The sequence below is a fragment of the Balaenoptera acutorostrata genome, chromosome 5 (genome assembly GCF_949987535.1).
Source record: "Balaenoptera acutorostrata chromosome 5, mBalAcu1.1, whole genome shotgun sequence".
NCBI lineage: Eukaryota > Metazoa > Chordata > Mammalia > Artiodactyla > Balaenopteridae > Balaenoptera > Balaenoptera acutorostrata.
Genome location: NC_080068.1, coordinates 26,378,679 through 26,394,959, shown reverse-complemented (window position 1 = coordinate 26,394,959; position 16,281 = coordinate 26,378,679). Strand labels below are relative to the sequence as shown.

Sequence of the window (16,281 nt, the reverse complement as noted above, 5' to 3'; positions counted from 1 at the left end):
TAGTTTGGATCTCTGCAGTCAGATAATATACATAATTGTCTACTACTACATCCTATGTGGTCAAAATGATCACTGATGTGGAAATAAGACTAAGTTCTTCACAAGCATATAGACAGACATCCAAGCAGGTTATTACCTTCTAAATATCTGAAAGTTGATTTTTTTCCTGAATGAGCAAATCTAAGTATTTGCAGACATTATTGTGATACTCATTAAACTTAAGTTACTATTTGAGAAAATGTGTATAACTTATTTAATTAGAAGCTTTGATATTTTCTCTTTTGTTTAAAAATTTTTTCCCACTTATAAAAAGCATACGAAAAGCAACTTGGTCCATAATAACACACACTATAATTTCGATCTCAGTTTGCTCTAAAATATTCTAAATGTATAATACAATGAATAATGATGCTGGTGATTCCAGATTATTGTTCATTCTTAGCAACTCCTAAACCTGAGTCCTTCGCTGAGTTATTTAGAGTTATAGGTGATTTAACTATCACATGATCCACTACTAAATGCCCAAGTTAATTTTAGTTGAGTAGCAGGTCAGGCTACACACAGAATGTAGAGTTATTAGGTCTTTGTTTTTAGACTTTACTAGGCCAGATCACAATTTTCTACTTTAGATCTAACTGTTCTTTAAATAAATTATTTAATATTTACTTATTTCAGTAGCCAAATATTTCAAAGTCAACCATTTGCCATTTCAATTACTTTTTTCAGGAAAAAAAAAGCAATACAAGGTAAGGAGATATCTTCTATCTTTTAAAAAATTGAGCAAAGAAATAGGTTTAGAGTACAGCAAAAGTGACTTTTCAGAGAGATTAAGGAATGTATGGAGAGCAATAAATATTAGAATGGATGATTTCCTTCCCAGAAATTCTGAAAATAAACCTTTTCTCAAATGGCCTATACATGATCATGCCTGAAGACATGGAAAAATAGTTGTTTTTTTTCCCTTGGAAGATTTTGCTAGTATAGCTGCTGTATTAGCTCAAGTTTGAGTTTTGTTTGTGTAATGGATATAAGGTTATGAACTGATGATCAAGCTCACCAATTAGGGCAATGAACTACAGAAATCACTCACCCTAAGAGATAATGTATAATGTAATTACTTGTTAGTAAGGTTTACTTCTATTAAGCCTGAAGATTTTGGAAATGAGGCACCAAGTAGCCTATGTGAGTATATAATTCTCTGAGGCTAGTTACATTTCTAGCTGACAATCAACTACTGAAATTCTGCACTTTATCAGTCTCCTTTGAATTTGTTTGTGGTGGGTCCGTATTCCTAAGATTTTAACATTGTGGGTGTGTTGATAATGAGTTTCTAGTCCTGTAAAACTGAGGATCAGACCTTGGAGGAAGCAAGTAACCACATAAACCACTGCTTTCCTGTGATCCCCTAGGTAGAAAAATGGACAGGTTCCCAAAATAACATTTTGTCATTTTTTACCTGCAATAACTGATAATCAAATAATCAAAATCAAATCAAATCAAAAGCAGTGATGTAGCTGGTTAAAAGTGGTAGGATTCTGGTTATATTTTAAAGGTGGAATCAACAGAATTTGTAGGATATGGGCTGAAAGAGAATGAAAAGCCCTAATTCTGGGGCAACAAAACAAAGACTTATGGTTTCATGCTTCTGAAATTCTAAAGCAGTCAGTGGTTTTAAACCATTTTTCTCCTACACTGTTCACCTGTGCAACAGACAACCAACAGTGACACTGACATGTGACATCTCTCATGTACAAGAGTAACTTTTAACTTTCAATTGCTGGTTGTGATTGCAAGTGGAGCAATTTTGGTGAGACCCAAAACATTCTAAAAACATACTCTTTGGAAGGAAATCTCACAATCTCAATTTTAAAAGGAATCATAAAGCTACACGAAAATAGTTAGATTTAGGACCAACCTACAATCTTTTCACAAATACAAATGTGACTCAATATTAAATTGAAATTTTAAAACAAGTCTTTTCGGTGTAGAAAGCTTGTGTCATAACTTACCAAATGGAACGCCTCTGGAGAATGCTGAAAACTAAGCAGCATGTGAGAAAGAACTGTGAGAGCACCGGGTCTCACAAGAGGAAACCAAAGCCGATTAAAAACCTGCAGAAAAGATAAGACATCCACTTTAAGAGTTGGTAGGGAAATAATTAATCCAATCAGTGGTATTTTCCTAGGGCCAAAAATTATTTGTGTGAATATCCCCTTTCCTGAGAAGTTCTGTCATAACATATGTTATTAAATTCTGGGAAAGGGAGAAAGTTGGGAAATAATATGACAGAGATCAAGAGAATATAATGACCTAACCAACTCTGCAAACTCCCTGATCAAATAAAAATCTGTCAAACCATGTTTACAAGGTGATAGCTCCCTGGTCCTTTATTCATTCAATTCATTCAGCAAATACTTATTGACCACCTACTGCTGCTTGGCACTATTCTAAGTACTGGAGATACAATGGTAGATAAAATAAAAAGAAATCTCTGATCTTACAGGGCTTACTGTCTAGAGGGTGAGTAGAGACAATAAAAAGTAACATGGGAGAGAAATGCTATGAAAGCAGGGTATGTTGAAGAGGGAGTGCTGAGTGGCAAAAAGATCTGCTATTTTATATACGGAATTTAAAAAGTGCATCGTGATAAAGGTGATACCTGACTTCAAAAAACTGAAAGGAGGGCTTCCCTGGTGGCGCAGTGGTTGAGAATCTGCCTGCCAATGCAGGGGACATGGGTTCGAGCCCTGGTCTGGGAAGATCCCACATGCCGCGGAGCGACTAGGCCCGCGAGCCACAATTGCTGAGCCTGCGCGTCTGGAGCCTGTGCTCCTCAACAAGAGAGGCTGCAATAGTGAGAGGCCCGCGCACCGCGATGAAGAGTGGCCCCTGCTTGCCGCAACTGGAGAAAGCCCTCGCACAGAAATGAAGACCCAACACAGCCATAAATAAATAAATAAATAATTAAAAAAAAAAAAAACTGAAAGGAATGAGAGTAAGTCTGACAGATAACTGGGAGAAGAGCGTAATAAGCAGAGCAAAGGCCCTGAGGCCTCCACCCTGGTGGACTAGAGATATAACAACGAGGGCAGTGTAAGTAAAGCACAGAGACGGAGGCAATAATAGTGGGAGACCGGATGAGAGAAGTAGCTAGCAGTGGGCCAGATCAGGTAGGACCTTGTGTGACACCTGAAGAGGACCAAGGGCAGGAGCTGCAAGGCTACTGCAATCAATATAGCAAGGGGTGATGATTACTTTGGACCAGGGTGGTAGTGATGTAGCTGGTTAAAAGTGGTAGAATTCGGGATATATTTTAAAGGTGGAGTCAACAGGATTTGTAAGATATGGGCTGAGAGAGAATGAAAAGAGACAAGAATAGCTTCAAGGTTTTGGGCCTGAGCATGTAGAAGGATGAAGCAGTCATTTAAGATGGGGAAGACCAGGTCTGGGAGGGAAAAATCAGGGGTCAGATTGTGGATAAGTTGAACTTGAGATCCAACTGTCTAAGCTGGATAAGTGAATATGGAGTCCATGGGAGAATAATGGACTAGAAATATAAACCTGGCAGTCATTAACTTAGAGACATTATTTAAAGCCACGGGTCGCTATAAGTATGGACTGAGAAGAAAGTGAACCAGAGATGCGATTCTAAGGCACTCTAAAGTTAGAAAGATCCACTACAGGAGACTGAGAAGCCAGGGAACTAGGACAAAAATCAGGAGAGTATAATGTCCTGGAAACTAAGGCAGGAAAGCGTTTCAAGAGGGAGTGATCAACTATGTCAAATGACTAACAGGTCAGCGAGAGAAGGCTTGAGAAACAACTCCTGAGTTAAGCAACACCGGAAAGCACTGGTGTCAAAGACAGCTTTGGCAGAATAACGGTGGTAAAAGTTTGATTAGTTGGGATTCAAGAGATAACGGGAGGAATTTGTTTTCATAATAAATATCTGAAAACAGCAAAATTATTTTAATTACCTAATCTTAAGCAGCATTTTAAATTTCTAAAGCCCATTCAAAAGAAAACCAAAAACAAGACCATATTCAAAATTAGACACTTTAAAGGGGACAACCCAAAGATGAAAAGACTTATTATATGGGTCCATATATTCCCATAGATTTATACACTCCCACTTACCAGTTCTATCTTCAGTAAAGTGACATCTATCAAAATAGTAAACTTCTGGACAGCCGCCAGTCCTTTCAGGAGTGCAATCACCCATGTGTCTACATGCTGAGCCAACGGCCAGGACAGCCAGTCAATCATTCTGAAAATTGAAGGAAAACAAAACTATCAGCATTGAAAATATCTTTAACATTATTTAGTTAAGAATAACAGGAGTTATAATCACTCACTTTGTGACTCAAGTAAACTGAGCTTGCTTGTGAAAAGTACTATTCAAGATGTAGAAATGACTATGATGGGTGCTAGAACTCAAGGAGTTTCCAATCTTGTAAGCTGACAGTTTCTTATACAACATATTTGCATAAAAAGAATTTCTGATAAACAATCATTTTGCATAAATGCAAAGTTTTAAACATGCTATATAGTGGTATCAATAATTTATTAGGCAAATTTACTCTAAGGAGAACAGTTAAAATATGGCTATCTGGGACTTTCCTGGTGGTACAGTGGTTAAGAATCCATCTTTCAATGCAGGGGACACTGGTTCAATCCCTGGTTAGGGAACTAAGATCCCACATGCCGTGGGGCAACTAAGCCCGAGTGCTGCAACTACTGAGCCCACACGCCACAGCTACCGAGCCTACACCACAACTAGAGAGAAGCCCGTGCACTGCAATGAAGAGCCCATGTGCCGCAACTAAGACCAGATGCAGCCAATAAATAAATAAATAAATATTAAAAAAACTAAAATATGGCTATCTGAACTGAGACATACAGATACGAACTAAAATTTCTCCTTTCTGGTGATTACAGTCTAAATATGAAATGCAGTGTTAAAAAAGACTATATTTTGAATTGTGAAACAGGTCTCTTCATCCCTTTCAAAATCTTACCATACAAAGACAACAGAAAGAAACTTCAAATAGATAAAGGGGCACCACATGTGTAAATACTGAAATGGCCTCATTTTGTAATAATGAGTGTTTTTCTTTTTGAGTACCAATCCCGTTTAATGGAAATAACGATAAAGTAATATGGGGTATGATGGAGACTATCCTTAATGTTAAACATCAACCATAATGAAAAAGACTGCTATGACTCTTCTGGAAAGCAACTGGGCCAAATGTTCATATTATTTGATCCAGTAATCCAAATGGGAGGACTATATAATAAAAAAAATAGTAAAACAAACCAGGTTTTTAAAGTCAGAATGATATGGTTTAAAAATCTCAATTCACCATTTATTAGCTGGGGAACCCTAAATACTAATGTAAGTTATTTAACTTCTTTGTGTCTCAGTTCCTTATCTGTAGATTATGGATAAATTTTACAGGACCGATGTGAAGGTTAAATGAGTTAATACACTGGAAATACTGTGAATGTCTTTCTTCCAAATATTTACACATGTGGCAATAAACAAATACTCTGTACAAAATGTAAAATATAAATACTAAGTACATAAACACGGGGCCCAAACAGCAACTAACATGTCAAAAGGACTGACTTTCATATTGATATGTTATAAACTATCTATCAATACATGAACACTGGAGTGTTATCTTTATTAAGGTTTTTGCTCTTAAGATTAAAATGTTCCATCAGACATTAAGAGTGGCTCCAAAGTTCAAACTCATTTTACTACAAGTTATCTGTATGTTCTCTCTGCTCCCTGCACACATTTTATCTCCCTTCTTGTTTTTCTGGCCAACAATGATGGTTGTAAGTCATTAAAGTAGTCCCTAACAACTGTTCCACGTCTCTCAGCTATTGTTAGCCTTGTTTTCACAAGTCTGTGGCCACTCTAAGTACATGAAGTAGAAACTAGAGACACTTGCATTTGTGTACAAAGAGTATATTCACTGCATCACTGCTTGTGATACAGAAAAAATGCAAATTATCTAAATGTCCATCATAAGGAAATGGCTAAATATACTATGGTATTGATACTATGAAATATTCTGTTGAGTTTTAAAAGATGAGACAGATCAATATGAATCTATCCACAGGGATCTAACACAGAAAGATCTGAGATATTGTTGAATTAAAAAAGAAAAAAATGCCGGTAAATCTTTTTAAAACTGTTTTTTGTTTGTTTAAAAGAAAACATATGAGTACATATTGTATATATTTTTTTAGCATAAATACGTACACAAAAAAACATGTGGTTTAGAGAAGGAGTATATGTGAGCACATCTCTTTGGCTGTATGGACTCTTCCCCGTGGGGAGCAAAGTCCCAGAGAAGAACCAGGTTGGGCTCCCTAGCACACAGGGCCCGAGGCCAGAACTCCCTTTAGCTCAGGTCTAAGGGGAGTACCAGTAAAGAGTGAGGGGGGCGGAGTACAAAATTCGACTTGGCCATGGCTTTTCATTATCTCTAATCACCCAATCAGCCTTTTCCTCCATCCTCTCCATTTCTAGCTTCCCATCTCATAAGCCTCTAGTCTTTATCTTATCCCATGTGTACCCGATCTCCTAACCACCCTAAAGATACTTCAAGTCAGAAGTAACACAAATTAGAAGCCACTCATTCAAAAATATTTGAGTATCTATTATATAATAGGCACTGTGTTAAGTACTAAGAATATAATAGTAAAATATGGTTTCTGCCCTCAAACTGATAAGGAAAGTTAGGAAATTTTCAACAGTCACACAATTAATAAGTAGTAGTACTGGTATCTGAACTAAGCTCTGCTGGCATATAATGCAACATCTTTGGCTACACTTTAATTATATTCTAGTATTGCTTCAATTTGATTGGATTTACATATGCTCAAATCCTCTCAAAGGCACTATAGAATCAGTTATTTTTATGGTTAACTACAGTAATCTTATCCACCATGTATTGGTTACAATTTGAATTTTAAGGACACTTAACTCTGATAGGCTGATTTAATTTCTTACTATTTAAAGAACAGTTAGCTGTAGTTGTAATAAATCTTGTTTCCTCCGTTAGATTGTGGGCTTAAGAACAGCGATCTTGTTGTTTTGTTTTTTAATCTTTAATCTTTGATCTGCATTAAAATGGAGCTCAAATTTGTTGAATAAATGAAACCATTTCTCTCTATAGCCAAAAAAACATACATGCAATTTGAAAATCTTAAAATTGGCAATATTATGAAAGGCCACAAAATAGATTTAATCTTAATTTGTAGAGAATAAAGCCAATTTTCACTTTATTGTAGGTAGCAGCTTAAGGGCTAGATCCAGCCTTCAGTTTTATTTGTTCCAATGTTTTAAAAATTAGAAAACTCCACATAAAAACTGGATTTCAGTCTCCTTTTGAAAAATCAGATTAGTAACACTGAACTCAAATTTCCCTGTGATAACAAGACAACTGGAGTTGAGGATCAGCTTTCTCTTTTAGAAAATGCTTGTGTACCATTCCCTATTATTTCAGTTACCCCGGCCTATTTCATACTTTAATGTTACTATCTGGTTCTTGTACAATATCTGCATTTGCATTTCTTTGGATTACAGAAAATGACAGTAAAGCATGACAAGTGCTATGTGTGGGGAAGCGTAGAGTATGGGGGAGTAGAAGGTGGGAGTGTGATAAAAGTAAACATTACTATTCTTTTCAATTACATTTGCAATACAAGAATAATTACTCCAGGTATATTATAAGTTAAATAGGATCATGTCAGATAAATTGGAAATGCAATGGAAACTGGATCACAACTTTCCATAGAAACATAGGTAAAAATTAATTTCCAAATATATCTTAAAAATAAATTCGTAAATTGGACACTATGGTTGTTTTGAAGAGGTTAAAAAATTAAGACTAAGAGTGCCATACAGAACATTATAAATCAACTATAAGAAAAAAAAAAGAGAGAGAAAAAAAAAGACTAAATGCTAGAGAGCGAGAATTGTACACATGTGGCTTTCTGAGAACCCAAAATAAATACTTAAGTTTACAGGTTACCTTATGACTGTAATTTATAACAGGTGCACAGAAACCACTGTTCTAAATCCTTACATTTTAGGGGACTTCCCTGGTGGTCCAGTGGTAAAGAATCTGCCTTACAATGCAGGGGATGCGGGTTCCTGTCTTCTTCTCAAACTAAGATCCCACATGCCGCAGGGCAACTAAGCCTGCACACCACAACTACTGAGCTCATGCGCCTCAACTAGAGAGCCCGTGTGCCCCAACTACAGAGCCCACGTGCCACAACTAGAGAAGAGAAACCCCACACACCACAACTAGAGAGAAGCCCACGCACCACAACTAAGACCTGACACAGCCAAAAATAAATAAATAAATCCTTACATTTTATTTAAATGTGCTATGCATACACACATATATGTGCACATAGGAAAATAGAAAAAAATTATAAAACAAAACTAGACAGATATGAAACAAGAACAGGAAGATAGGAAAAGCTCAATTAGAAAAATACAGTCATTGAAATAAAGAAACTCAATAACTGGAATAATCTCTATAAATGGGTACCTTTGAAGGAAAAACTAGTAAACTGTAGGACAGTATTGATGCTCTTCTCCTTAGATCCCCACAAGGTCTGCACCCTCATTTCCTTCATATCTTTACTTCAGGGTCACCTTCTCAGTGAGGCCTTCCTCATCTACCTTATTTAAAATTGCAAACCATTCCCCATGCTTTCTTGCTTTCCTATCTACTTTTTTGCAAAAACACTCATCACTATCCAACATACAAAATTATTTTACTTACCATACTTAATGAAATCTAAAACAAAATCAGTTTTAGGATGTAAAACTTAGTTTATGTACCACTAAGGCAAGAAAAGTCCTGCAATCTAAACTAGAACACCAATGACTGTACCTTTCCACATTTTAGCATCTCTGAGACCAGGATGCAACTCTTCGAATATGTTACTGATATTGCCTGCCTGCCTCCCCAGCTAGAAGCCCGTTAGGATAGATATTTCTACCCAATTGTTCAATGAGGTTTTTAAACACTGCTTGGCACTCATGGTAAGTGCTCAATAAATGTGATTTGAATAGCTGAAAGAACGAATGATTGAATTAATAAAAGCACAAGAGTTCTGAGAAGTAAAAATAACATTAAGTTTACACCTAGAAATATAAGAATAAAACTGCAAAACATCAAGGATAAAGAGAAAAGCATAAACATTACCAGAAGACCCTAACTAGGAAGACCCTAACTCACAAAGGAATGATAATCAAATTGACTGCAGACTCCACATCAGCAACAATAGATGCCAGAAGACAATGCAGTATTATTTTCAAAATGCTAAGAGAAAATGACTATCAAATTAGAATTCTGTATCTTGCCAAATCATCTACTTGGGAATAAGCAAGAAAAAAACCACATTTCAAACAAAGGCTAAGAAAGTATTACCCAGAGGTCCTGGTTGAAAGAGAAAGTAAAAGTATATACTAAGTAAAAGTATATACTTAGAAAAAAAAAGATCCCAGAAGGAGGAAATAGGTTGCAGGCAACAATACTGAGCAAAGAAATTAGTAAAATATATTGATAATCCAACCAACTCCTGACTGTACAGTAAGTGTATATGTGTGCTATATTTTTGGAATTTTAGAAAGCTGAATTGAAAACAGATTTGTGAGTTACTGGATGCCTGTCAAGCCTATAGTAAGGTAAACAATTCATTTCAATTAATTTGGAGAGTCTTTATATATTTGATTCCACAATTTCAGGTTTAGACATTTCCCTAAGTTTTTCATTACCCACAAAATACAGCAAAATATCTCCTCCTCCCAAATCTACAATTACCATCTGTGGTGTTGTGAAGAAGTACCTGCAAAGAGCTTGGGTCATACTCGCATCTTTTACGTTGGGGTCCGTCGTAAGGCTCCTGATGAGCACTGTGATCATCTGGAGAGGAATGTGCTGCACAAGGCTTGCCAGTGCCACGGAAGGCTCAAAGGAGGCGTCTATTTCTCAATGGAAAAGAAAAAGGAACATGGCAACAAGGTTCCAGGGGAGTGTCTAGAGAGAGCAACAATTTCCCACCCCTCCACCAAGCAGCTGTTACACTCCATCTCATGGGTAGACGCTCACATACAAGGAATGTGAAACTGCAGAAACGAGAGATTAAGAGTAGTACTTCGACAGAACTACTGCTACATAAAAACTATTCTTCACTATGGCCATATTTAGTCCGTAAATTACTTTATTTTCTTGCATTCTTTAATATTGTTATTGTCGTGCTAAAATACTCATTTGTAAAGCAGTAGTCAGAAAAGAAATGCAAGGTATCATTTAAATTCCCACTTTAGATCCTCCAAAGTAACTTACCCCTATTAATTACAGTAGTCATCACATTGTTCTAAGGAAAAATTTTTAAATCACTTAAAGAAGTAGAAACTAAGATGAATTTTGGGGGGACTTTGCTTAAACTACATGAAAATTAAGCAAATCCAAGATGAGCACCTTTACTGCTACAGCTGAAAAAGTTCTGGGGAAATCGAACTGTTCTAGCAACACAGGCAATACATGAAAAATTACAATTAAAAAACAAACCAGGGCTTCCCTGGTGGCGCAGTGGTTGAGAATCTGCCTGCTAATGCAGGGGACACGGGTTCGAGCCCTGGTCTGGGAAGATCCCACATGCCGCGGAGCAGCTGGGCCCGTGAGCCACAATTGCTGAGCCTGCGCGTCTGGAGCCTGTGCCCCGTGACGGGAGGGGCCGCGATAGAGAAAGGCCCGCGCACCGCGATGAAGAGCGGTCCCCGCACCGCGATGAAGAGTGGCCCCCGCTTGCCGCAACTGGAGAAAGCCCTCGCACGAACCGAAGACCCAACACAGCCAAAAATAAATAAATAAATAAATAAATAAATAAATAAGAAAATCCTAAAAAAAAAAAAAAAAAAAAACAAACCAAAACTCAGATAATGCAAATATAGAGTTGGTAATTCTTTCATAAATGTACTTCATTCATCAGGAAAGCATGGAGCCTGTTAAAACTCTACTCTTATTTCTGATTCTCAACATAAAAGGAGGATACCTCCTTCACAAGTCCAATTTCGAACAACAGCCAGAGAACGACTGTACCAAGCAGAGAGGGAGTGAACACAGTTTTGGATCTATTGTTTCACAACTTACAGAGCTGGAAGCTCCATGTCCGAACAAGGAATGCAAACATACAGGTAAAATTCCCGGGTGAGAAAGCATTTTCCTGCTAAGTATCACCTGATCCCTCCCGGATTTCTAAGGACACGATCCGTGGGCTATTGACACCTGGAGCGCAAAAACACCTATTTAAGCCTTCATACTCTGTCCCTTCACTCATCCACCTGTATCTACTCTCACAAACTACTGCAGACATAAAATGTCAATATTCAACAACGACACTGGTTAACTAGGATAATCTAATAATAAAGGGCACACAGTCCATGAATTAAAAAATGGAAAAATTAAGAAACTAAGGAAAAACTCATGACGGCAAGATGACAGAATCCCAGAACAATAATGATACGGTAAACATTATTATGCGGCCATTAGTCACTGATGAATAGAAGCTTTTACATAGTAGCTGTCACCTTCAAAGCATTCCATAACCTGAGCAGAAGCTGGGTAGTTAAGCAACTTGTTTGCTGCCAAAGGTCTTAGACCTCGACGTTCTCAACCTCTAAACTGGAAACACTGCCCGTTTTTTAATGTCCAAAGTGACAGCCTGAATAGGGCAGTGGATAAGAATTTGGATGAAGGTGTTAAGATCTCCTCTCCCATTAAGATGTTTTCAGAGCAGGGAAACAAACACGGTGTGTACGTAAGAGACACACACTAAATTTCCAAGAGAGATTTGCTCGGAATGTCATGACCCTTACCTGTGGAAGAGATGCTTGCGAAAACTTCTTGCAGTGAAGGCAGCAAGGTGGAGGGCTCGGCCTTCCAGATGTTCTGGAGCAAGTTACTCACTTTTGTCACCTGCGAGACATATTCCCGCAGCTCCTTCTCCTGGGTGGACACGCACTGGAAGTGGCCTATCGTGCGAACCAGCTGTTGGCAGAAGGTGATGGACAGTTTCCCCTTGGGGATGCACTGCACGAAGTCGGCCAGAAGGTCGCTCAGTCGGGCGCAAAGCTGCGGCCCCGGCCTCTCGCACACCATCCGCAGCACCTCCACCTGCAGCAGGCTGAAGAGGTCCAGCACCGACGGGCAGCTCATGATCAGCTTCAGGCCGTTGTGAATGTAGTCCAGGATGGCTACGTCCTTCCTGTCCAGCGAGTGGTAGCCCTGCTGGAGGAGGCCCAGCACGAACGTCTTGTTGAAGAAGGACTCGAACTCTGGCCGGTGGTAGCGCGCGTAGGCCTCCAGCACTTGGTGGCCCACCTGCCGCTGAAAGAGGTCCTGGCCCTCCAAGATGAGCCGCGTCGTCAGGTCAAACATGGCCTCGCACTGCGCCTCGTCCAGCCAATGCTCCGCCGACTCCACCACCTTCCGCACGATCACCCGCTTGAGGGGCAGCGGGTGCGAAGAACTCACCAGGCCCTCCAGGATCTTGTCCATTGTCGCCACGCTGCAAGGCCCGGCCCAGGAGAGAAGGAGCGGGCGGCCACGGCCCCGAGGTGGGCCAGGAGAGCCCCGGGGCGGAGGTGAACTTGGAGCGCAGCAGCAGCAGCGGGACCGACCACCGCCACCGCCGCCTCAGTAGCCACATTTATCGGGCAGGCGGGCCCATCCAAGCCCGGGCGGGAGTTGGCAAGCCTGGGGCGCGTAAGAACCGGCACCGCCCGCGATGGGCCTAAGAAGCCAGAGGCCCGCACTCCGCCGCCGCCCCGGGCCCGCGGTCCCTCTCAGCATCAGCTCGGAGGGGCCAGCGGGGTCCCCCGGCAGCTGTGGGTGCTCAGGGGCCGGGGCTGCGAGCCGGTGGGTGAGGAAGCGCGCCTCCGCGTTCTGCGGCAGCTGTGGGCGTCCGGGCTCCGGCAGGTCGTGGGATGAAACCCGCCCCGGGTTGAGTCAGGAGCCGCTGTCACGGACGGTGCCGGATCAGCCGGGGAGAAGAGGAGGTGGACACCCTTGACCCGGATTCAGAAGGTCCGGCAAACAGGAAGTGAAGGACGTCGGAACCTCCGGAAAAGCCCGCCCCTCCGCCCTTCGCCCCGCCCCACTCCTTTCCTCCCTCCCCTCTCACCGTCCTCCGCCCACAATCGCCTCCTCCCTCCCGGGCCGCGCTAGGACGACCTCGCTGACCCGCAGCTTAGCTGCTGCGCAGGCGCGGCTGCCTCTGGCTGAGTGAGGCGGCTACCGCAGCGTCACTGGGGATCGTGTGTAAGTCACAGGAGGCTTCCCGGGAGAAGCGGCCGGGAGCGGACGCGTTGGAGGTGACTACGACTCTACGAGTTCCACCTTCCCATCTCTATCCGTTCTTTCCGAGTCAGGTTACTTGTGAAAGGCCGAGAAAGTTTTATTTAGGTAAAATCTTGTGAATGGGAAAGTTTTGGAAACGCGAGTAGAAGAGCATTTGGGGAGAAAGTAAGGAAAAGAACTCAAAATCCGGATTGAAGGGAAATCGTTTGAGGTCGTGGCTCATTCATCAAGAAATGAGCTAGGGTTCCTAAATGAGATTGCCTTTCTCTTGCGTGTGGTTATTAAAGTAAGGGCTGTACTGGTGGCCGTATACATTTAGAGACGATCCGTTATCTTTAGCAAATATCTTTTTAATGAGCTTTTGTGGCATGTCGAAAATTTATGTTGTCCGAAAAATGGGGGGAGAGTAAGGAAAATGACAGGTGAGAAAGAATGAAAGAGTACTTTGAAAATAAAAAAGGTGAAATTTTCACAGTATTTACGTGTAGGCTGACACTGAAGATGGTTTACAATAAAGAATAGATGGAGTCATCATGCTTGTACTCTTTCAAGTTAAATTCCAAAGAGTCACCATAAGAATTTAGGCTTTAATTGGAGGCCTTTAAGTTGGAAAATATTGCCTAATTATAGCTCCGTTAAGACTTGACTAATATGATTCTGAAATCAGACGTTAACGGCCTGTAATACAGACGAAACTTTAAAACGGTTCAGTTGAAATGTCCAGTAGAAAAAGGAACAAAATTGTAAGTTGTTTACTTTGCTTAATAGTGTTTTGGTTTTTACCAGTTTACAAAATGGTTACACCAATATATTTAATACATCAGTAAGGATAATCTTGAAAAGAATGGCAGTTTAGACAAGATAGGAGCTGGGTAGAGGAAACTTGAGACCGAGTTAGTTTGCAGGAAGAGATTGAAGATAACAGAGAAATGAAGTAATTGATGGATCTAAGACAGTCATGCTAGAACACAGGAATAGCTTTGGAACTTTTCCTTTTCCAATAGATGGAAGTAAAACTACAGAGAAAAGTTCGCCTTTACTGGAAATGGTGCCGCGTTGGAAGACAAAAATAAGGTAGAAAGTAAAGCATTAAGAGGACTGAGTGGTAGGATTGTGGATTGGCTGATATCCTATAACTTAAATGCTGAGATGTAAAATTAACAATACTTAATAACTATCTGTTACATCCTATGTTATGTGACAAGGGAATAACAGAGGAAAGAAAACAATATTTGTTATACTTGTTATATATATTAATATATAGTCTGAGCAAATATTTTTGTTATCTATACTAAGCAAATATATTACACATTCATAAGGAAAAAAGGAGGAAATACTTATGACAAGGCTGTAAATGGTCATGTGGTTATAGTTGATATTTATAACAGCCTTTTCCCACTACTATTTTGTATTCCCTTTGCCTTCAGCAAGTACCTCAGCTGGTTGTAGTTCTTTGCTTGGTGGAGTGATCCAAACCTTCATTCCTGAAGAATCTGGGCCACTACTAGTCCTACCTGGATTGGACTGTTGTAGATTTCCATTGATTTTAATCACAGAGCATGGTAATACTAAGAGATGCCCTAAGGGATCTCTTGTATTCCAGACAATGCATTCCTTATCTCCATTGTAGTAATAGTAGAGTTACTGTCCAATTTCCTCTTGATAGTGAGGATTAATCACCCCAGCCAGCACACTAATTCCCTTCTTTGCATTTTTTAAAAAATAGATCTTTATTGGAGTATAATTACTTCACAATACTGTGTTAGTTTCTGTTGCACAACAAAGCAAATCAGCCATATGCATACACATGTCCCCATATCCCCTCCCTCTTGAGCCTCCCTCCCATCCTCCCTATCCCACCCCTCTAGGCCATTGCAAAGCACCAAGCCGATTTCCCTGTGCTATGCTGCTGCTTCCCATTCTGTAGTGTATATATGTTGATGCTACTCTCACTTTGCCCCAGCTTCACCCTCCCACCCCATGTCCTCAAGTTCATTTTCTATGTCTACCTCCTTATTCCTGCCCTGCAACTAGGTTCATCAGTACCGTTTTTTTTTTTTTTAGATTCCATATATATATATGCGTTAGCATATAGTATTTGTTTTTCTCTTTTTGACTTACTTCACTCTGTATGACAGACTCTAGGTCCATTCACCTCACTACAAATAACTCAATTTCATTTCTTTTTATGGCTGAGTAATATTCCATTGTATATATGTGCCACATCTTCTTTATCCATTCATCTGTTGATGGACATTTAGGTTGGTTTCATGTCCTGGCTATTGTAAATAGTGCTGCAATGAACATTGTGGTACATGTCTCTTTTTGAATTATGGTTTTCTCAGGGTATATGCCCAGTAGTGGGATTGCTGGGTCGTATGGTAGTTCTATTTTTAGTTTTTTAAGGAACCTCCATACTGTTCTCCATAGTGGCTGTATCAATTTACACTCCCGCCAACAGTGCAAGAGGGTTCCCTTTTCTCCACACCCTCTCCAGCATTTATTGTTTGTAGATTTTTTGATGATAGCCATTCTGATGGGCGTGAGGTGATACCTCATTGTAGTTTTGATTTACATTTCTCTAATGATTAGTGATATTGAGCATCTTTTCATGTGCCTCTTGACCATCTGTTTATCTTCCTTGGTGAAATGTCTATTTAGGTCTTCCGCCCATTTTTTAACTGGATTGTTTATTTTTTTGATATTGAGCTCCATGAGCTGTTTGTATATTTTGGAGATTAATCCTTTGTCTGTTGTTTCATTTGCAAATATTTTCTCCCATTCTGAGGGTTGTCTTTTTGTCTTATTTATGGTTTCCTTTGCTGTGCAAAAGCTTTTAAGTTTCATTAGGTCCCATTTGTTTATTTTTATTTCTATTTCC

At 39.9% G+C, this 16,281-nt stretch overlaps 1 protein-coding gene across 2 annotated transcripts in view; it reads right to left on the bottom strand.

The window, feature by feature from the left end:
* Positions 1 to 13,126, bottom strand: part of USP38 (ubiquitin specific peptidase 38) — a 33,434-nt gene extending 20,308 nt beyond the window's left edge. Inside the window, exons 1-4 of one of the 2 annotated variants that reach the window (XM_028168299.2) lie at positions 11,918 to 13,126; positions 9,886 to 10,027; positions 4,138 to 4,267; positions 2,010 to 2,111 (exon numbers count right to left, since the gene is read on the bottom strand). In XM_028168299.2, the coding sequence (XP_028024100.2) occupies positions 2,010 to 2,111; positions 4,138 to 4,267; positions 9,886 to 10,027; positions 11,918 to 12,599 (1,056 nt within the window). In that variant the 5' untranslated portion in view covers positions 12,600 to 13,126. The remainder of the gene's footprint in view (positions 1 to 2,009; positions 2,112 to 4,137; positions 4,268 to 9,885; positions 10,028 to 11,917) is intronic. The other variant, XM_057547514.1, reaches the window with a different exon arrangement.
* Between the last annotated feature and the right edge of the window lie 3,155 nt (positions 13,127 to 16,281).